At 41.5% G+C, this 21,735-nt stretch overlaps 1 protein-coding gene across 1 annotated transcript in view; it reads left to right on the forward strand.

Moving 5' to 3' along the window:
• HLCS (holocarboxylase synthetase) overlaps positions 1-21,735 on the forward strand; it is a 212,719-nt gene that overhangs the window by 906 nt on the left and 190,078 nt on the right. Inside the window, exons 2-3 of the mRNA XM_073361038.2 lie at positions 12,660-12,812; positions 18,282-18,444. Coding sequence (XP_073217139.2) covers positions 12,660-12,812; positions 18,282-18,444 — 316 coding nt within the window. The remainder of the gene's footprint in view (positions 1-12,659; positions 12,813-18,281; positions 18,445-21,735) is intronic.

Genomic DNA, 21,735 nt, shown 5'->3' on the forward strand with positions numbered 1-21,735 from the left:
CAAGCCACTCGGAGCTCTTCTTCAGGTCTCTGTCTCCAACAGATGTTTGTCAGTAAAAGATATTACTTCACCCACCTTTTGTTTCTAATATTCTGGGACCGACATGGCTGCAGCTAAGCTGCATACAACAATATAATTCTAAGAGTCATCAATAAGTTTGGTGCTGTATAAACAAAAGGCTAAAGACTATCTCTATTTCAAAGACCTTGCAGTCTCTCATCAAGATGTAAATAGAACACATTAGTGACTACGGTCTAGTGTATAGTTGCACATGAACACCTACTACTGTGGTTGAGTTAAAGCCTAGTGGGGACCCTGGGTTTTAACCAGACCAGTTTAGCCCATGTTAGGCCATATCTATGCTAGGGGAAAAGATGTGTTTTTAATCTGTGTGCATTGAATGTGTTAACATTTTTAGTTCAGACAAGGCAAACTATTAACTGGTCAAGGTAAACCACAGACACAAGATTAAGGGTTACTTCAACTAATTAACATATGTTAAAACATAACTTGTCTTGTGTGCTAGTGTGTGAAAACCCTAGTGTAGATGTGCTTTCGATAAAGTCCAGATCACATTCTCATAAGCAAATTAGGGAAATGTGACCTAAATGAAATTACCACAGAGAGGATGGACAACAGATTGCAAAACTGTATTCAAAGTAGTTATCAATAGTTTGCTGTCGCACTGGAAGGCTATATGTAGTGGGTTCATTCAGGGATTTGTCCTGGGTCTGGTATTAGTCAATGTTTTCATTAAAGTTCATAATGTAATGGAGAATATGCTTACAAAACTGCAGAGGATACTAATCTTGGGGGAAGGGGTTGTTGCAAGCACTTCAGAGCACAGGGTTAAAATTCAGATACAGTAGAACCCCATTTATCCGACTGTCCATTATCCGCCTCTCTGTATTAAACGAACAACCAGCATGCACCAGTCCAGAAGCGGATGATCACTTGTGTGGCAGCTAGATGGTGCTGCAGCCTCGCACTTTCCCATTCTCCAGATTACCTCAATTTATGATGATCCAATCTGGCCTCGGCCCCAGTTAGATTGGATAAAGGAGGTTGTGCTGTAATCTTGAAAAATTGGGGTATTGGTCTGAATCAATAAGATGAAATTCAGTAAAGATGACAAGTGCAAAGTTTGATACTTCTCAGTGTTGTGAGGCACCTTGCTACAACTTGCCTTTAGTGTGAGAAAACTTTCTCTGAACTGTGGTTCAGCTCCCCAACTCCATATTTTGAGCATGAGTCTGAGAGCCAGGAACTCCTGAAGTCTGTTCCTGGCTTTAACGCTGATTCTTAATTTGAATTTGATCAAGCTCCGGCATCCCTCTAGCTGTAAAACTGAAAGAATACTTAACTAGCCCATATTGGGCTAGGTCAGGGGTCTCAAACATGTGGCCTGTGGGGTTATTTTCTATGGCCCGCTAGCTTCCCCACTCCCCCCAGCATTTACCTAGAGCAGCTCCAGCCTGGCCCGGCACGCACTGGGGGCAAGGGTAGGCTGCCCGCGCTGCTCTGGGAAGTAGCCAGGACCTGGGGGAGGGGGAGCACAGGGGTTTCTGTGTTGCCCTGACCATGCCTCCAGGCACCGCCCCGAAGCTCCCATTGGCCATGGTTCCCCGTTCCCAGCCAATGGGAGCTGCGGGGAGCGGTGCCTGGAGGCACGGCCAGGGCAACACACGGACCCTTGTGTCACCCTGCCAGGTTCCGGCCACTTCCCGGAGTGGTGCGGGGGCAGGACGGGCAGGCGGGGAACCTGCCCTGCCCCTGGTGCATGCTGGAGCCTGCCCCCTCAGCCCCCTGCCGCACCCCGCACTCCTCCTGTACCCCAACCCCCTGCCCTGAGCCACCTGCTGCACCCCCTCCTGCACCCTGAGGAGGTGGAGTTGGGGTGGGGATTTTGGGGAAGGGGTTGGAATGGGGGCTGGGAAGAGGTGAGGCAGGGGCAGGGCCTCATGGAAGGGGTGGAGTGGGGGCGGGGATCAGTGATACAGCCCTCAGGCCAATGTACTAGTCTTCATGTGGCCCTCGTGGTCATTTGAGTTTGAGACCCCTAGACTAGGTTTTGTGCGACTCAGTTAATGTTTCTTCAGCACCGTATATGAGTGCTAAATTTTATTTATAAATATCCTATTTCTTTCCCCGAACTCTGGTGATGTGGAAGAAGTATACCTGGCATCCTCAGTGCATCCCCCATTCCAAAACGTTGAACACAATACATTTTTCCTTTATTTGATTCTTGTTTTCTAACATTTCAGGGAAATGTAGGTGTATTGAAGGGAAAGCTTCCTGTGACAAATTTAGGTAGTTTTGTGTTAGTCATATTAAGAAGAAATCTTTATGGTTTAAATGACATTTTTGAAATCTTTTTTATATTTCTAAATTAAATTAACTATCCTTGAAAGATGCTGGCTTAATATCCATAAGGGTTGAAGACCTCTATAACCACAACAAACAAACAAAACTAATTTTCCTGAACTGCCCCAATTTCAATCTTGTGGTGGCTATCTCTAATGGCAGTTGTTTCCATGTCATTTCAAAATGTAATTGTTTGCAGAGTCTGCAAGCTGTGAAGCCAAACAATGGCTTTTAGTGATTTAAATGTGACACGGACACTCATTCATTGGGAATTGGACTGAGATCAGTTTGTTTCAGACACATTTTTAATACATTAACTACTAAATGTTGATGGTGAGTTTACAATAGGAGTAGTTAGCCTGAAATTTTGATTGTAAAATGCAACAATTCAGTTTTTCCAAGTTATGTTGTTTAATTATTTTATACACAAGGCTACGATTTAGACAGGGAGGTCACGGAATCTGTGACTTCCAGCGACCTCCGTGACTTCAGCCTGTGGGAGCAGGGAGCTGCAGGATCCCCCCACTGCCTGTGGGGGGCAGGGAGCTCCCAGCCGCCTCGAGTGCTGGGGGACCCCCCTGAACTCCTGGCCGCCACGGGTGGTGGGGGCCCCTGGAGCTGCTGGTAGTGGGGCAGTCCCCGAGCTCTTGGCCATCGGGGGCAGCAGGGGAACCCCTGAGCTCCCAGCTTTCACAGGCCCCTGCAGCTGTGGACGGCAGGGATATCCTATAGCTCCCCACCCCCGCAGGGGCACCTCCCAGCTGCTGTGGCCATGGGGGAACCCCCGAGTTCCTGGCCTTCGCAGGCCCCTGGAGCTGCTGGTGGTGGGGGTACCCCGCAGCTCCCAGCTGACACAGGAGGCGGAGGCATTCCATAGTCCTGGCCCCTACAGGCAGCGTGGGCCCCTGGAGCTGCAGGTGGCAGGGGTATCCCGCAGCCCGCAGCTGCTGCAGGCAGCTCCTAGCCACTGCGCAGCTGCCCCATTTCAGGCAGTGTGGGGACATGTACATCCCCATTGTGTCAGGGATATTTTTATTAAAAGTCATGGACAGGTCACGGCTTCCATGAATTTTTCTTTTTTGCCCGTGACTGTCTGTGACTTTATGAAGAATATCTGTGACAAAATCCTAGCCTTACTTATACAGTGCTAAAAGTGTGCTAGGCACTTTACAGACAGGTAGGAAGGCAAGATCCATGCAGTAAGGACCTTAGTTTAATACATTACAGAGAAGATAGATGGGACAGGAATATAAGTTACAGCCATTTAAGTGGTTTAATTTTAGTCTCTATGTTGTTAATGCTACTCTTTTTTTTGTTTTGCTTTGTTTTGAATGTTGAGAGGGGTTTTCTGATGTTTTTTGTGCTTCTTCCCTTTCAGGTAGGTACTTGGGACCTATAGGCCTAACAGAAGTATATTGTAAGAAGGAGAGGGTGGAGGCATGGTGAACGATGTCAGATCAAGGCTCCTGGTATAGGTGGGCCATAATCGAAGAAGCTACAGACAAGTGGGTGAAGGATATGAAGGGAGCAGTTACTTAGGCAGGTAGTGCCTTCTTAGTTTAAAAGTGTCTATACTTGTGCTTGCTAAGTGTTAAGAGGTTTAAGACTTGAAGTTAGGTGTGTCTCATTCATTCGGTGGAGAGGTCTGGATTTCTACTTTGAGTTGAGGTCTGTGGTTGGTCATCCTGTAAATTTAGGACTACATGCTACTCAATTCAAAGTGCTGCTCCAGCTCATAACAATGGGAGGATTTCACAAAAACTGAGGAGTAGAATATAGCTTTTACATAGTAACTAAACTTTTAAGCATTCATTTGTTCAGTGCCTTATTGTCACTTTCAGCATCACTCAGTGGGGAAAATATGCCCGCCTTTAGGACCAGCATTATTTCTGCCTTTTTCTCACTCTGTCTACCTTTCTCTGTTTTGCATCCTCTATGTTTTTGCTTCTGCAGTTTATTTCCTGCAATAGCTTCACTCGTGATCCATTTCCTAAAACGATCAGCAATGGAAGAGTTGATACCCGTATTTAAATTCCCTCAGTGGGCTTAAGGGTTCACCTCCCATTGACATAAATGGGAGAAGGGAGAGTTCACATTTCTGAGCCATAGTCTATACGAGCACTTACGTTGGCAAAATTTTTGTTGCACAGGGGTGTGAAAAAAACTCCCCTTAGCAACATAAATTTTGCCAGCATAAGAGCTTGTGTGCACAGTACTATGTTGGTAGGAGATTCTCTGCTGTCGGCATAACGTGGCTACATTGGCGCTCTTAAGCTGTATCTACACTGCACTTTCATTGGTAAAACTTTTGTCAGTCAAGGGTGTGAAAAAAGTTTTACTGATGAAGAGGGCTGGGGTGGACAGTGCTCTGTTGGCGGGAGGCGTAAGATGCACAGAGTAGACATAGCCTTATAGCGCCACAGCCGTATCGGTACAGCTGTGTCACTGTAAGCTCGTAAGTGTAGACGTGGCCTTAGTTTGCAGATTCAAATGATGGTAGTGCCTTGGTTTTAGCTCAGTTCACTTTTGGAGGGTTTTCTTTGCAGCATAAGGGCTTGAATATTTTTTGTTTTTAAATGAAAGTTAGATTTTGCAGAATCTGTCCATGCACTATAAGTAGAAAAATTCATCTAGTAGGCTAGGTTAGGCTGGTGGAATGGTTGTGTTAAATTTTATAATTGCATGCTTAGATATGTCCTGATGTTACAAGTAGATAAAATTACTGTACAAAATGTTAGGTAAGAAATCACTTTTAAAAATTCAGAGAATTTATACAACAAAAACTAATTCAAAGAAAGATATTTAACACCCAAAGCAACAAAATAAGGAAAAACCTTAATTAAGGAAATGTAATATACCAAGCATAATGGGAGGTTGCCTCAGTTACCTTACCTCACAGTAGCTAAGGTTTATGTCTGTCTTTGATGTTCTTTGCTTTTATGGGTTTGTCTTTATGACTTAAATTTGGGCCCATGTTTAAATTATGTCAAAACAAGTTTTTATAAATTTAAAAGCTAATAGAAATGTTTTTGATAACTTTTTACTGACATTCAAAAGGCTTATTTTAAAACATTTCTATTTCTTGCAAGATTTTTGTTATTTGTTTTGTCTTAGGGCCTAGGAGTCCTGGTAAAGGACCAGACCCCACTGAGGTAGGTGCTTCACAAACACAGAATAAAAAGAGTATCCCTGCCACACAGAGTTTATAATCTAAGTATAAGACAAGAGATGACAGGAAAGTACAGGCAAATAATTTGATGCTATTGGTCAGCCTCACCACACCAGCAGCCTAATTATTAAGTTTTTTGTAGGCATCGCAGAAATAGAGGGTTTAAAGGAGGATAATGATGTAGCTTTGCGGATATTTATGGACAGCTTTTCCATAGTGTTAGGGGAACATGGGAGAAAGTGTGAAGGTGCTTGTTAGAAAATTTAACAAGCGGACATTGGAGGCTGGCATCATGGGCTGATCAGAGGTGGGAATTGACAACAATAGTAAATGAGAAGATAGGGAGGTTCATAATCTATGAATGATAGGTTGAGGGAGGGATAGGTCAGGAAGGGTGTTGAAAGTGAAGACAAAGCGTTTTTATTTGAAATGCAAATAGTGCAGCACTAAGAAACTTACTTATAAATAATACTGAAAGTAAATTTTTGACTTTCACTGTTCAAGCTAAGAATTGCAAACAGCATATTTGGTTTTAAAATTGGGTTTCTAAAATTATTTTTTGTAAACCTATTTCTGTATTGCATATTAAAATGATTTAAAATGTGAAGTGTCCCTTTAGCCATTAATGATGGTTGTCTGCTTTGATATAGATATATAAAAATGTTTAAAATAGTTTGTGTAGTGGTTATATATCCTGTTTATGATACTGAATATTATATATATGTGTGTGGAAAGGAATGTTTCTTAATCTCTCCTTTTTGGTAGCATTCAAATGGTTCTCTGTACGTGGATGATCACTTCAGGTACTGTGACTGTAGTTGTCGCCAACCATTTAAAAAGGAATGTAACTGAAGTGTTTATGGAGCATACTATTGATTAGGTAGAATTATAGAACTGGAAGGGACCTTGAGAGGTCATCTAGTCCAGTCCCCTGCACTCAAAGCAGGACTAAGTATTATCTAGACTATCCCTGACAGGTGTTTGTCCAACCTGCTCTTAAAAATCCCCAATGATGGAGATTCCACCACCTCCCTAGGCAATTTATTCCAGTGCTTAACCGCTCTGACAGTTAGGAAGTTTTTCCTGATGTCCTACCTAAACTTTCCTTTCTGCAATTTAAGCCCATTGCTTCTTTTCCTATCCTCAGAGGTTAAGAAGAACAGTTTTTCTCCCCCCTCCTTGTAAAAACCTTGTACATACTTGAAAACTGTTATCATGTCTCAGTCTTTTCTCCGGACTAAACAAACCCAGTTTTTTCAGTCTTCCCTCATAGGTAATGTTTTCTAGACCTTTAATCATTTTTGTTGCTCTTCTGTGGACTCTCTCCAATTTATCCACATCTTTCTTGAAATGTGGTGCCCAGAACTGGACACAATACTCCAGTTGAGGCCTAATCAGCGTGGAGTAGAGTGGAAGAATTACTTCTTGTGTCTTGCTTACAGTACTCCTGCTAATACATCCCCGAATGGTATTTGCTTTTTTTGCAACAGCGTTACACTGTTGATGCATATTTAGCTTGTAATCCACTATGACCCCCAGATCCCTTTCCACAGTACTCTGTCCTAGGCAATCAGTTCCCATTTTGTATCTGTGCAACTGATTGTTCCTTCCTAAGTGGAGTACTTCGCATTTCTCCTTACTGAATTTCATCCTATTTACTTCAGACCATTTCTCCAGTTTGTCCAGATCATTTTGAATTTTAATCCTATTTTCCGAAGCACTTGCAACCCTTCCCAGCTTGGTATCGTCTGCGAACTTTATAAGTGTGCTCTCTATGCAGTGGTGGGTTAATGATTTTGCCGCACCTACGCCCTGAAATAATTGCCGCCGCCACATGAACTTGTGAATGGCACTAACGGATACAACAAAGGAATCTATTTTGCGCATTTTTGCTGTCATTTCTTTTTCCCTTTCTTTTGTATAGCATTTTTTTTTAACTGAGAACTAATTAATTTCTTCCTTCGGGTCATATTATTAATGTTTAGGATAGTCGCAAGTATGTTTACTAAATGGCGTCGTGCCATCATTGGTGGTTTCAGTACGCGCTCTGATTGGTAGAATTGCGGCGTCACTGATGCTTCAGTTTGGTGGGCAGTTACAATTATGAACAAACAATGATACAGGCATCCGATGGCCAGTGGGCTTGTGCAAAAATGCCATGATTACAAAAGTGCTGCTATTATAAATTTGCTGCCCCTGCAATTTGCCACCCTAGGCAATAATATGCCATTGTCTCTATACCATTATCTAAATCAGGGATCAGCAACCTTTGGCATGCGGCCCACCAGGGGAAGCCCCCTGGTGGGCTGGTTTGTTTACCTGCTGCGTCTGCAGGTTTGGCTGATCATGGCTCCCACTGGCTGCGGTTCGCCGCCGCAGGCCAATGGGGACTGCGGGAAATGGCGTGGGCCGAGGGATGTGCTAGCCGCGGCTTCCCGCAATCCCCATTGGCCTGGAGCAGCGGACCGCCGCCAGTGGGAGCTGCGATCGGCCGAACCTGTAGACGTGGCAGGTAAACAAAGTGGCCCAACCCGCCAGGGGGTTACCCTGGCGGGCCGCTGGCCAAAGGTTGCTGATCCCTGATCTAAATCAATGAGGATATTGAACAGAACTGATCCCTGTGGGACTCCACTTGTTATGCCTTTCCAGCATGAAGTACTTTTCTCAAGAAGCAGAAAAGCTTTCCTCATATTACATGGGTCAAGAGGAAATGTTTTCAGTAAGCCATGAAAAGGCTGCCAAATATTGACTGAGTTGGTCCATAGAACAGTCTCTGTTTCTCTGCTCCCTTAGTTGTGAACAGATGCCTTAATACTTGAGGTTTTTCTCTTTCAAAAACCATGGCAACAGAATCTCAGGAAAGTTTTATATAGTTGGTTCAGGTTCCAAGAAAGTGTATTCTCCACTTGACTAGAGGTGGTGGGAGTTATGTCTGTTGATTCACAAGATTATTCTGGATTTACTTGCACCATACATTAAGCTTCTCTTAAACAGTGTCATTTTTGTCCCCTCTTTGGTTTGGTTTTTGGAAACACAGATGCTCTTCTGTACTTAAATATTAAAGATGGCTGTGTTATAAGCTTCTCGTTTTTGCATTTATAATTTTAAGAGGTTCAGAAATTTGGTCTCAGCCTTCCAGAGAAGTATTTTTCTTATAAAAATGTTTTTAAAAGTTACTTGCCATTTTTGAGTTGAGTTCCAAAAGAGTTATGACTTTTAATTAGCTTGTCAATTCTTCAGGACATGGGACTATTTCTACCCATGTCTGTACTGTGGGCCCTCAAACCTGATTGTAGTGTTATAGCCCTCAAATTTTCAAATGAATATTTCTAAATGTACTCTTCAGAATGGATTCAAATATTACTTAACACTCTTAAAGAGAAAGCTCTTTGCAATCTAATCACTTGGGTTTTTTTCTACATGATTTTTAAGTGCTGATGATGTGACCTATTGGTCACTATCCTCTCTCCAATAGTTACATCATAGGCAGCAGCAATATGGAGTTCTCTACATAGTCCTGAACCTTATGGTGAGGGTAGTTCAATCCTCCTACCTTTGACTCCTCTGAGGCTTTCTGTGATGGGGTTGATTGTCTACTGGGCTCTGAACTGTGATCAGTAGCTTCCTTAATACAAGATATCATAAGGTCGTAAATGGCAGCTTCTCAAGATTACTTCTGACCTTTATCAAACCAAGTGCTTAAGATAATGAAAAGCTTTATAAGCCAATCCTTGTTGACTTTAAAGAGTAGTTATATTGACTCTGCAACTCGCTTTAGTAAAGCAGGCAGGCTTTGGTGATATAACCCATTACTAGTCCCATCAGTTAATTCTTCATTAGACAAGTTAATTAAAAATGTTGAAATATTTTCATTTGCATACAGATTGATTGTACACCCTTAAGGCCTGTGTCAGGGAAGTTCACACTTACTCTATTATGTGACATTAATGAAGATTCACAGCACCTTGTTTGACCTGATTTGCTCCCAGTATGGTTTAGTGCCAAAAAAAGGTCTGTGTAGTTTTGTAATATTAATTATATATTCTGTAAATACAACTGAAAAATAAAGTTATTTCAACCACAAAGAAATTTTAAACACAGTTTTTGGTAGAATAATAACAAATATTAGATGGTTTGCTTAAGTGTTCTGATGTTTCAAATCATTTTTCTACATTGCTTGCTGCTGCTGCTGGATGTAGTTACAATATTTATAAACATGCTCTCAAAAAGTTTTAGGATTTTTAAATATTTTTTGCACCTGAAATCATGTGATGTAGAAAGAAGAGAGGATACAGCGTAGTATTGACACATCAGGAAAATGTTTGGCGATTTTTAAAGATGTGTTGATATAAAAAGAGCAAGCCAGATTGTCCGGCTATGCTAGAAGAAGGACAGGGAGGCTGGATGTGGTTTTAATTAGGCTGCAACTTTATTCTTAAAATATCTGGGAGTACCTGGCAGACAAAATTGTACAATGCTGGTAATTCCGTGATGATTTCCCTAGACTTCTTTCTGTTCCATTCTGGTTCCAGTCATCCTGATGATGGGACCCTACCAACCCCTCATGATGGCTAAGAGCACCAAGAAGAGGGGAAGGTTTGACTCTGCCTGGATGAGGAACTGCCAACTACCCTTGACTACATATGAACGTAGCCACCTCCTTGTTAACATACGTCCTACCCTTGTTGACCTGAGGGGCTTCAAGGCTCCCCGCCATACTGTGTTGCAACATGTCAGACCAAATAATTTGGACTCCAGGGAAAAGTTCTAGCCATCTTCCCCAAGTCCCTCTTGGCTTTGAGCATCAAGTCTACCCCTTTGCACATTCCCAAATTGTTGTCCCCAAGATGAACCACAGTCACATCCAGTGCCTGCTTGTGGGCCACCACAGAGTATAAAACGGGCATCAGCTGGTCGCATAGCGTGCCCATCCTACCAGCCAGCTCGGGATTGCTTTGTCACTGAGGCTCATCTGTGAACCTCCAGGCAACCCGGAAATCTGCCTATGTGCCCAGTAGACAATACTGTGCCTGCAGATCCACACCACCATTTACTTAGCCTGTCTGTGGGTGTCTGAGAGGAAACGTGAGAAAATTACACCTGATTCCCAACCTGCGGTCTCATGTCCATTAGAGAGCCAGTGCCCAATTGCTTGAACTGCCCCAGACCCAGCTGTGTTGCTGCCCTGATCCAGAACGAGTGAGAACCAAATTCATGGGGGACTGGAAGCCCCAACCTCGTCAGCCCCTGTCTGAAAATTGTAACAAACTGATATGTGGTTAGTAGACTTGTGTCTCCATGAATAAAGAGGGGCCCTTCCTTAACTGGTCTTATTTCGTAAATGTCGTCACAGGGCAGATCCTGACTGTGCTGCCTTCTTGAAGCGTAATGTATTTACCCCAACCTCCCTGGTCTGTCTTTGACAGCCTCGAGGCTCAATCCGTCAACTCCAGAGCCCTTCCTGAAGTATCCATCTGTAGCCCAGCCACTAGTTCGCTGATCCTAAAAGCCCCAAATATGCTTTAAGGAATGCAGCCCTGAACAAGGCCACCTCTTGTCCACAAAGACGTGCTCAAGAATTTGCACCAAATCCCTAAGCATATTAATAGTGATGGGACGATGTGCATCACCTGTAAGGGCTATGCTTTGTGACTGACCCATTATACACCTCCAAACTAAAAACCCGCTGCAAGGATCAGGGTGACCATGAGGCCTACTGACAACTGTAAGAACCAATAAGCAACTGGAGATGGCTGATGATGGCAGTCTCTGTGTTGCCAACGGCCCTGTATATTAACACCTGGTCTTCTGGAATCAGCCACATCATGGACAGGCCCACCCTCTTCTGAAATTGCACAAAATTGTTAATACTTCTCTCGTGGTTCTTAAATGTTCGTGATGCCACCAATCTCTGCACTATACTGAATGGCATCAGATATCAAGGTTCCGGAGTGCTAGCAGCGTCCGTTCAGTTCTATTGCATCATTAACTAAGCTGCCCTGTGGGTATGGCAGGGTATCAAGTGATACTCATCCGGGGCTTTCTTAGGGACCAAGCCCAGGGGAGACACCCACAAGTTCTTTATAGGTAAATGATTGAATGGCCCTGCTGTTCTACTAGCCTTCAGTTCTTGTGCTATCTTTTTCTTTACAACATGACCTAACCCCGCTAAGGATTTCAGATTTTTGGACATGACCTTATTTCTTTCCCCTGTATAGGGGATTCTGAACCCTGAAGTAAACCCTTCCCAATAAATATGTCCTATCTGTCTTGTTAGGTTAATTCCAAAGGCGAACTCATAAAACCCCAAGCTTAACCAGAGATGGGGCTTTTGGCGAGCCCCCCCCCTTTCAGCTTGCTCCCCCCTCTCTGCACCTTGAATCCCAGACCCTGTTTCTGTACCTGGGGGCCTGTGGGAGGGACATGATTTACCACCTTCTGCAATCTGTCACCATACTAGGGTCTTCCCCAACCACTGACAGCACACACATTGCTAATGTGTCTTATAGCACATTTTGCAGCATGTTAACATTTTCAGATACTCCAAAAACACCCACCTTTGTTCAATGCCCAGCAAATGTCATTACGTGTTTCCGGCTTCTGCCAGGGTTGCTGAGGAATGAACAGACCGCTTTCAGTGTGAACATTAACCACAGCATATGATGCAGTGTGTCCCATCTAATCCTACTTTGCGTTGCAGCCTTCAACCTAAACAGTTCATTGTAATTAAATCATTATATTATATGCCTAAATGATTATATCCATATATTTGAATAAAGCTGGGATTCTGCCTCTGCAACAACACCTGCATAAATCAAAAAAGAAGCTTCCCAATTTTCCCATGATCTAGCAAACCTTGACCTCTTGGTGTCATTACCTGCCCTGCTTGCTTTTTGTCACTACCTTCCTATGTAGCAAGAAAATAATAGGTTGGCTTTAAAGCTGTGTTGATACAAAAAGAACCCATATAAGTAATGGGTTAACTGTTTAAATAGGCAAGTTACTGGAAAATTACTGTAATTGGTGAAAACTTAAAAGCTAAATACTTGCTAATTAATGATTATAAAGATACTTCAAAGCAATTTCCAAAATATATTGATGCTTCTTTGTTTCCTGTTTCTTTTAGTCCCTTGATGATTTAAACAAATGGACTCTACTTCTCATATCTCCTTTTATTTATTCCGATAAAATACTTGATGCAGAACATATAGCATTTGTGACTGAAAGTGTTTCTGCCCAGACAGATGATTTACAGACTATATCTAGTTCCTCAAAAAAGGTGAGTAGTTCTGTTCATTTTTTAAACAAAGTTGTTCTGACAAAGTGTGTTTAAACTATTTAATACATTTTGAAATTAAAAAGAGTTTTATCACATGATATAGGTGGATATAGAAATAGTGCAATAAGGAACAAAATATAACTTCCATCCAGATGATCATACCTATCCTTATTCATTGGATTTGTAGCCCACCACTACTGTGTCTATGTCTGGAGAAGCACTGTTTTATATTTCAGGATAAAAATCAGAGGCATTTTACTAAGACCTTTAGTTCTCAGCAATGCTCTTAAATAGGCTTGTGGATGGTAATTGTAAAAGCAATAGTTTTAAAATAGGAGGAGAGAGAGTAGGTAACAAACAGCCTGATAAAGCTGGCCATCTGGTTATTGTGTTCTGTTAAATTGTAAGGGAGCTAAACACTTAAATACTAAATTTTGGGAGAAATTTGTTCCCCTCTAGGTATGGTGAAGCCATGCAACATGAATGGTAGCACCCCACTTGCACTTCATTGGTGGTGCCTTCTGGTCCGTGTGCCCTCTGTCAGTTCTATTAGGAAAGAAAGATGGTATTATGATTAAAGCACAGGACTAGGAATCAGGAGATTTGAAGTTTTGTTCTGGACTGCCAGACTTCCAGCATGACCTTGGGCAAGTCAGTTAAGGCTTGATTTTCAGATGTGCTGAGCAGCTACAATGCTAGTTGTAGTAAATGAACTACATACAGTGCTTGGAAACTCTTAAAGACCCCTATTCATTAAGATACTTAAGCACGTGCCACACTTTGAGCCTGTGAGTAGTCCCATTGAAAATGCTGAGTTTAGGCCAAAATCAGGCTCTTAATCTGTCCCTCAATTTATCTTTCTGTAAAATAGGGGTAATACTTCACTCAATCAGTCAATTTTATTAACGTGCATATGACATATATTTTGTGAATACAAACAGAGAAACATACACAATCTAAAACAACTGCAACACCCATATAATACTTTAAATTGTCAATCAGAACCTAATTAAAACACTCTCTTCTTCAGCACAATGCTAAAAGGACAAAAATTGCCACTGATTAAATTACTACCAAGGACTGAGAAAATACTAAAAACATTCTTTTTGAGATGGTGATAAAGATTATTTTTTGTACCAGAGAGGTAAAATCCAGCCTGCTCTCAGAAGCTGGAGAATTCTACAATCGAAAAGATGAGGTAGATTTTCCAGCACTCTAGATTTACATGGCTAAAAACAAAGATGTGAAGGAACTTTTCCATATCTACGTTTTATTGAAACAATTTCTAGTGCTGACATTTGGCCTCTGAACCAAACTTTGGCCCCATAAAAGATCTGCAATATTGCTTTAGCATTAAAAATTCTTAGCACTGGGGCTATTCTGTTCCCACCGTATGAGTGTGTAAAACAGAGCACACCTTGAGCAGAGCTAAGGATCTTTTTGTTTAAGCCTTTATGATAAGGGGACCAACAGCCTGAATGATGAAACTTGATTCCTAAATAAGTAAAAGCAAAGACTTGTTCTGCAAGGTGATTTTCTGTCTTCAGCCCAATATGTGGAGGGATAATCCAAAAAATCATGACCTTGGCCGCCTTATAATTGAGAACCATATATTGAGAATTACAATAAGAAGAAAAATGAGGTAACAGTTGGAGGCCTCTTAAAGTTTGCAATAAAACAGCCTTGTCATTAGTATATAACGCTGGGATACCCTTTATTTGCAGTGGAGAAAAATTATCTTCCGTTAAAACATACATCACATTGTGAATATATACATTTGAAAAGAAGAGGTGCTAGAAGGCATCCTTGACTTACTCCCTGAGAAGCAGGGAAAACATTAATGTATTCAATGTTGACTTTAGTTCTTACCCTAGCTGTGTTGCCTTCCTGTAGATTCTCCAAAATATACTGAAGTTTTAGATTGATACCCATCTATCACAGGTATCTGGGCTCAACTGATCCAGTCCAGGGGTTCAGTCTAGTCACAAAGACCAATCTAGCTAATTAAAGAGGGCTGGGCTATACCTGGGTCTATAAAGGGCTACTAATAGGCAGCTGGAAGGAGAAAGGCCTGAGACAGGCTGAGCCCTGTGAGGGAAAGCCACAGTGGAGTGGAGCTAGCTCCTGTGATAAGTCCCTGGAGCAATGGGCCAGGAGCTCAGGGAAGCAGCCCTCTGGCTTCTGTTCCAGGAAGGAAGCAGAGCTGACTGACACTGGGAGACTGCCAGGAGCTGGCATGCCAGAGATCCCTGGCGGGGTATCCCTGAAGCCTGGGGCCAAGGCCTGAGTTAAGACTATTTTCTGTTTGTTTGATAACCTGTATTTAAGAAATAAACCTCCTTGAAAAGACTGGTCATGGCAGTGCATGCTTTGCAACTTGGAGAAGTGAACAGCCAGGTGACACGATCATTCTTAATTTCACCCAAAGATTATCTTGGTTAATAGAATCAAATGCCATCTTTAGATCTATGAAAGTGGCAAGTTAGTACCCTCAACCACAGTATAGTTATAAATAATATACACTAGAATAAAACAATTATCAATTCTGGCTCTACCAGTCCTGAAGCTGGACTGGTCTTCATGTAGTAAACAAGCCTCTAAAGCCCATATTTTCATTTTTGGATAGTAAATATCTAGACTAAATTTTCCCTGCCACATCTAACAGATCGATAGGTATATGAAGCGGAAATCTTTCTGTTCCCTTGTTTTAAAAATAGGAACTATGATACTAAACTTCCAGCCAGCCTGAATCCTTCTAGTGTGATTAATGACTGTCAATAATTTAGTTGAGACCGAAGACCACCAAGCAGGAGTCTGCTGAAGGACTTCAGTGGGGAGAAGATCTTCCTCTGAAGCTGTTTTCTGTCATTGGGCTAAAATAAAAGACATCGGTGTCTGCTATTGAAGGCCAGAGTAGTAAATCAGAGAGAGGATTCCTCCTTTTATCTACTATAGTAGAATTAGGTTTAAAAAAACAAACAAACTGGTTGAGGGGCGTCATTAAAGACCTGGCCAAAATGTGCTGTTCAGGCTTTATCATTAATATGGGTTCCTCAAACAATCTCTAAGACAAATGCCTACCCACTGCAAGACCACACACAACTGAGGGAAGGGTGGAGTAGAGCTTTGTCTTCAAATCGGGGCCATCCTGCTATTCTCAAAAAAGTGGGAGAGAGGACTCCTTCCTCACTCCATCTCATCTGCCACTAAGCGATCACTGCTGTGATATTGCAGCTGTCTACAAAGGGGAGAGGGTGAGCTCCTCTCCAAATCCATCAGTGCCAACCACTCTCAACTTCAAAGTTCTGTTTAAACTTCATGAACTCCCACTAGGAAAGAGAGACTCCATACCAATCACACCTCACTCCAACATAGATGATATTACTACCTGCAGAGCTCCCAGGGAGGGAGACTCCTCCCTAAAACTCTTTTCTCCACAGTCTTCACCTCCTCCAGTAAATTCAAACTCCAAGGTTCACTACTTTTGCCATTCCAACTCTCCAGACTCTCCAAGGTTACAGAGCATTATTACTGCATTAAGGAAGCTTCTGCTTATTCACTCAGAGCAGCACAGATTCCCAGAAGCTTCTCCACTACTTCCTGCCTGTGTGGTCTGGGCCCCTCAGATGCTGCTCTCAGTTTACCCCTATGGGCAGCTCCTCCTTCCTGGCGGTGAGCTCATCAGTAATGAGTGGGTTCACTTCACTTCCCATCCTCCTAACTAGTGGCTTCTGATCCTCAATCAACCCCAGGGTCTGGTGCACACCTTCCCTTACTTGGTAGTTTAAGGCAGGCTACCACACACCAGGGCTCCTGTCTCCAGTCAGGCTTCTGCCCTAATGCCCTTTGTAAGATAGATGAGTAAAGTATTGAAGCTAAATTTGTAATGTTTATAAAGTGCTTTGAGGTCCTCCAGGGATAAAAGACACTAAAATATAAAGTAGAAGTATTAGAAATGTGACCGGGACAATATCCTGTGATAAAGACAAACCTTATGGAATTAAGATAAACTTTATTGAATTAGGTTAAATATCTTTGGGGTCCATTGTGTTAAAAATGCAGTTGTGTATGTGTTATTTTAGAGTTTTATGTAACTCTTTTAGGGGGAGGGGAATGCTAATATAATTCCGCTGGTTATCAGCCCTTTGAAGCCAAACCCTGGGGAGATTTGCATATACTAGATCAAACTGGATTCTACAGGGACCAACAGACAAAAGCCAGATTTTTGGATAAATAGCCTGGTTTTATACAAGTTCAGGACCTTCTTCCTGATCCAGCAAACAGACAGGACCCCTGGTTTGTGGAGGGCCTCCCTCTTTAGGGAAGGGTTTGGAAAGAATGGACCTACTGAGGCCCCCTAAGACTCTGTGCTAGTGTTGAGCTTAAGCTGTGATGAACTTGAAAACACAAGGAAACCCCTTGGGTAGGGGTCTGAAGGACTGCTCCTGCCAGAGCCCATGTTAGGGTTGGAGTGAACTCTGGTAAACTTATTAACATGTATGTAGGGTCTCTTTCTGCCTTGAATATGTTTTCTCTGTAGTGCTTTTATCTTAAGAATAAAAGAGGCTTGAAACTGTGGGTTTTCTGTGTGTTAGAATTTTTCTCCCTTTGATAGGAGATTTTTCAAAAGTTTATAAAATGACTTGCTGACTAATTTAATCCACGTGGCTTACTTTTTGCTGCTTGCCCCTGAATCCGTTATGTAATTTTTGTATTTGAAAGTCCATGTCAGTGGTGTATTTAAGTGTTGGAGCAAGTGAAGAGCTTCAGCTGTAGAATACAGTGCTTTCCATGCTGCTTACTCTAGGAAGTCCTTTTGTGTGTGCTACCCAGGATTTCCGAAGCTTTGATCTCTGGGAAAGAAGTATTTGTTCCACTCTTCTTTCTTCTCAGAACTGTTTAGAAGTGCTCTTGTTTATCTTTGTCAAGACTGAATGGAAGTTAGGTAACACCTGATACTTCGTACAAGACGTGACCCTTCTTTGATAAGGTTGTTTTGGATGTACTTTTGAGCTTATGTACTGACATTCTTAGCCACAGAGGATGCACTATGTGCAGAAATGTCAGTTGGAATTGGGAACTCTATCTGTGTTTATTCCAGGGTAAAATTAATTGCAGTGGTTACTTTTTTTTTTTTTTTTTTATTTAGAGACAACATGGTTTTAAGGAAACTGGTTTTGAAAATGATATATTCAGTGATCTCCCTTGGGATACAGAATTTTTTTTTAAAGATCAGTCCTTTTTGAACTGATGTTTGTCACAGAGTGTTTGAATTGTGCTAACTTTATTATTTATGTTTAAGTTAATATTCTCTGTTTCTGCAACAGAGAATATTTTAGACTATCTCTTTTTAGACTATAAACTCTTCAGGGTAGAAATATCACCTTTGTTTAGTAATGCATGTTCATGGAATTGTATTTTTTTAATTGACCTCTCTTTAGAATGGGAAAATGTTTTTTATCTTCTTAGGTTATAAAGTGGTCAGACTGTTGTTCACCTTTGGCCTATAAACCCGGAGAACCTTATAAATTAATTGCTGAAGCAAGTGTGGATAACTTCAGTAACCTTGGAATAGCATTCATGGAAGACAGACTTCAAATGGATAATGGAATGGTGCCACGGAAGATTGTTTGTAAGTATCTTCACAGAACACTTCAGTTTTAGTGAAGTATCTTATTGTTTCACTTATTCTAAGTCTCCTAATGAGTTCAGTGCATCTAAACACAAAAATATATGCTTTTACTTCGGCATAGGAATAATTGTTACACTGTCATCAGAGGCAGTCTCATTTTAAGGGGCAGCTGTATTTTAAATTTAATGCCAAATATAAAGAATGTTTAAAAATGTATTTAGACTGCTGTTTCTGAGGTTTTTTTTATTTTGCATTTGTAATATGCGATGTCAGAATGACAGTTGAAAAAGTAATTGAATATCTTTGAAACTGTATGTAAATGTTTTTCTTATTCTAGTTATTACTGCTTCATAAACAAACCAATAGTTAATGCCACCATTGACTGCAAAAATTTAAGCTTATTAAGTAAAGTCCTTTTCGTAAAGTCCCAGAGTATCCCAGGTATTACTATATAACTCTCTAGAAAGGTTAGTATAAACATCACAAAGAACAGGAGTACTTGTGGCACCTTAGAGACTAACAAATTTATTTGAGCATAAGCTTCCGTGAAACCTATCACAAAGATAGTAACTTTTCTTCCTCTTTTTCCCTTGTTCTTCTCATTTCGTCTGCTCAGAAATACATTTACTTTCTTTGCACTTCCACTTTTTTTTTTTTTTAATTTAAACCAACTTCTGTTGCCTTTTTTATTCCTGCTTTCTGGGTCCTGACCTCTCTTCCAGCCCAAGACATTTGGGCTGTGCTGCTCCTCCTGCAGACCAGTGGCAGTTCAGATTTTTCTATCCCCTTTTTCCCTTGTCAGTTTTTTTTTTTTTTTTTTCCCTCCATCGGCATAAAGAAAGGTGTGGTTCAGTGCTTCCATCTTATCCAATATAATCCTAGGTTTTGTCGGTCAGTTTTGAACAGCAGTGAGCAATGTCTCTGTCCCTTTTCTCCCTCAGGGGACTGATATTTTTCTAGTGGTACTTTTCTCATTTTTCACCTTCCCCAATCATGGTGTAACAGCTGAAAAGATTATGCATCTGGGAGGAGACTCACTCAGGAGTAGCAGAAGAGATACCATGCTAGAGCTGCTCTCAACATGTTTTGTCAGGAAGCCTTGTTTTCTCAGGAAAAGGGGTCCAAAGCCTGGATGGCTTGCTGAAACCTTCACATTACCCTCATATGGAATTGAAATCCTGAGTACCCACAGTTAACGCTGACTTTTGTGGAAGTTATGGTGGTTTGTTCTCTCTGAAAACCGCATCTTAAGTGTTTCAAGTTAGGCACCAAAAATCTAAGGTTTTTGAAACTAGCATACGCTTGTGAAAATTTGTCCTGTATGAATTATCAAAAGTTACAATAAACCACTGACAGAGCTGGGAACAGAATATTTGACTCCTGATTGTGGTAAGAACTTAAGAATGGCCTTACTGAGTCAGACCAGTGGTCCATTTAGCTCAATATCCTGTCTTCCAACAATGGCCAGATACATCAGAAGGAATAAACAGAACAGGGCAATTTATCAAGTGATCTATCCTCTGTTGTCCAGTCCTAGCTTCTGTCAGTTGGAGGTTTAGGGACACTCAAAGTATGCGGTTATGTTCCTGACTGTCTTGGCTAATAGCCATTGGTGGACCTATCTTCCATGAACTTACCTAATTCTTTTTTAAACTCATTTATACTTTTGGCCTTCACAACATCCCCTGGCAATGAGTTCCCCAGGTTGACTGTATGTTGTTTCAAGAAATAGTCCCTGATGTTTGTTTTAAACCTCTGCCTATTAACTATTTCAGGTTCTCGTGTTATGTGAACATGTGAATAACAGTTCCCTATTCACTTTCTCCACACCATTCATGATTTTATAGACCTCTATCATATCCCCCCTTAGTTGTCTCTCTTCTAAACTGAACAGTTCCAGTTTTTTAAATCTCTCCTCATATGAAACCTGTTTCATATGCCTAATCATTTTAGTTGCCCTTCTCTGCACCTTTTCCAGTTCTAATATATCTTTTTTGAGATGGTGTGACCAGAACTGCACACAGTAATCAAGGTGTGGGGATACCAAGGACTTTTATAGAGGCATTATGATATTTTCTGTCTGTTTATATATCACTTTCCTAATGGTTCCTAACCATTAGTCTTTTTTGGCTGCCACCTGCACATTGAGCAGATGTAGATAGTTCTCTGAAAACTATAATTCCAAGACCTTTTTTGAGTGGTAAAAGCTAATATAGACTCCATTTTGTATGCATAGTTGGCATTGTGTTTTCCAGCATGCATTACTTTGTATTTATCAACATTGAATTTCATCTGTCATCTTTTTGCAGTCATCTAGTTTTGTGAGATCCTGTGACAAAATACACTCTGCTGTAATTACCTTAACAAGGCATACTTCATACGAAGAGATCATTTGAAAACTCATCATTTTCTGGTCATTATTGTCCTGGTAAAATGTGTGGCAACATTGTATGTGAACTTATAAGATTTCCCTATATGGTGGTGGTAATACATGTTCCAAACCCCAGTGCCCTCCCCGAACAGAATTTGGCAAACGTGTCTTTCCTAAACATAGGAATATGTGCTCTTCTTAATTTTGCATTTAGAAGTAAACCGTGTTATCAGGCAGGAAAGCAAAATAAAGGAAGTTCAAACAGGTGAAAAAGCAGCAGGGAATATCCTTCCACACAGACTCTTTGGCTCCAGGTTCTTAGCTGGAATTGTTTTTCAAGTGAGGGACTGAAATTATAAAAGGAAGGTACAAACATCCCAAGGTACCCCCCCCCCCCGCCATTGCATTTGCTGTACCTGAAGAGACAAAGGAACAGCGGTTGGACTCTGAGGAAGAGGTCCTCACCTGAGAGTTTGGTCAGTAATCTGCTGGAGCATGTGGTGAAAAAAATTTTGTTTTGGAAGTAAGAGAGTTTCTTAAGTAGATACCAGTAAGCATTTTATCTTTATTTTTTCTTGTAATCATTTCTGACTTTTACGCCTCATTACTTGTTGTTAATAAACTGGTTTTATTGCTTTATCTAATCCAGTTTGTTCAGATTAAAGTATCTGGGTAACTCCATGTGAGGTAACAAGTTGTGTGTATGTTAGTCCCTTAAGGGAATAATGGACTCAATACATTTGCCCTGTTCAGGAGGGGGCTGGTCGGCACAAGTCATACATTTCTGCGGGAAAATCTGAGGCTGGGAGTGCGTGGTGGTCACCTGTTGGTAAACTTTAAGGCTGGTAAGAGCCAAGATCTGGCTGGCTGCAGCACCCCCTGACCTAGCTGGGAGTGCCTACATGCTGAAGGCTGTTTGT

This window comes from Lepidochelys kempii, chromosome 1 (assembly GCF_965140285.1).
Source record: "Lepidochelys kempii isolate rLepKem1 chromosome 1, rLepKem1.hap1, whole genome shotgun sequence".
NCBI lineage: Eukaryota > Metazoa > Chordata > Testudines > Cheloniidae > Lepidochelys > Lepidochelys kempii.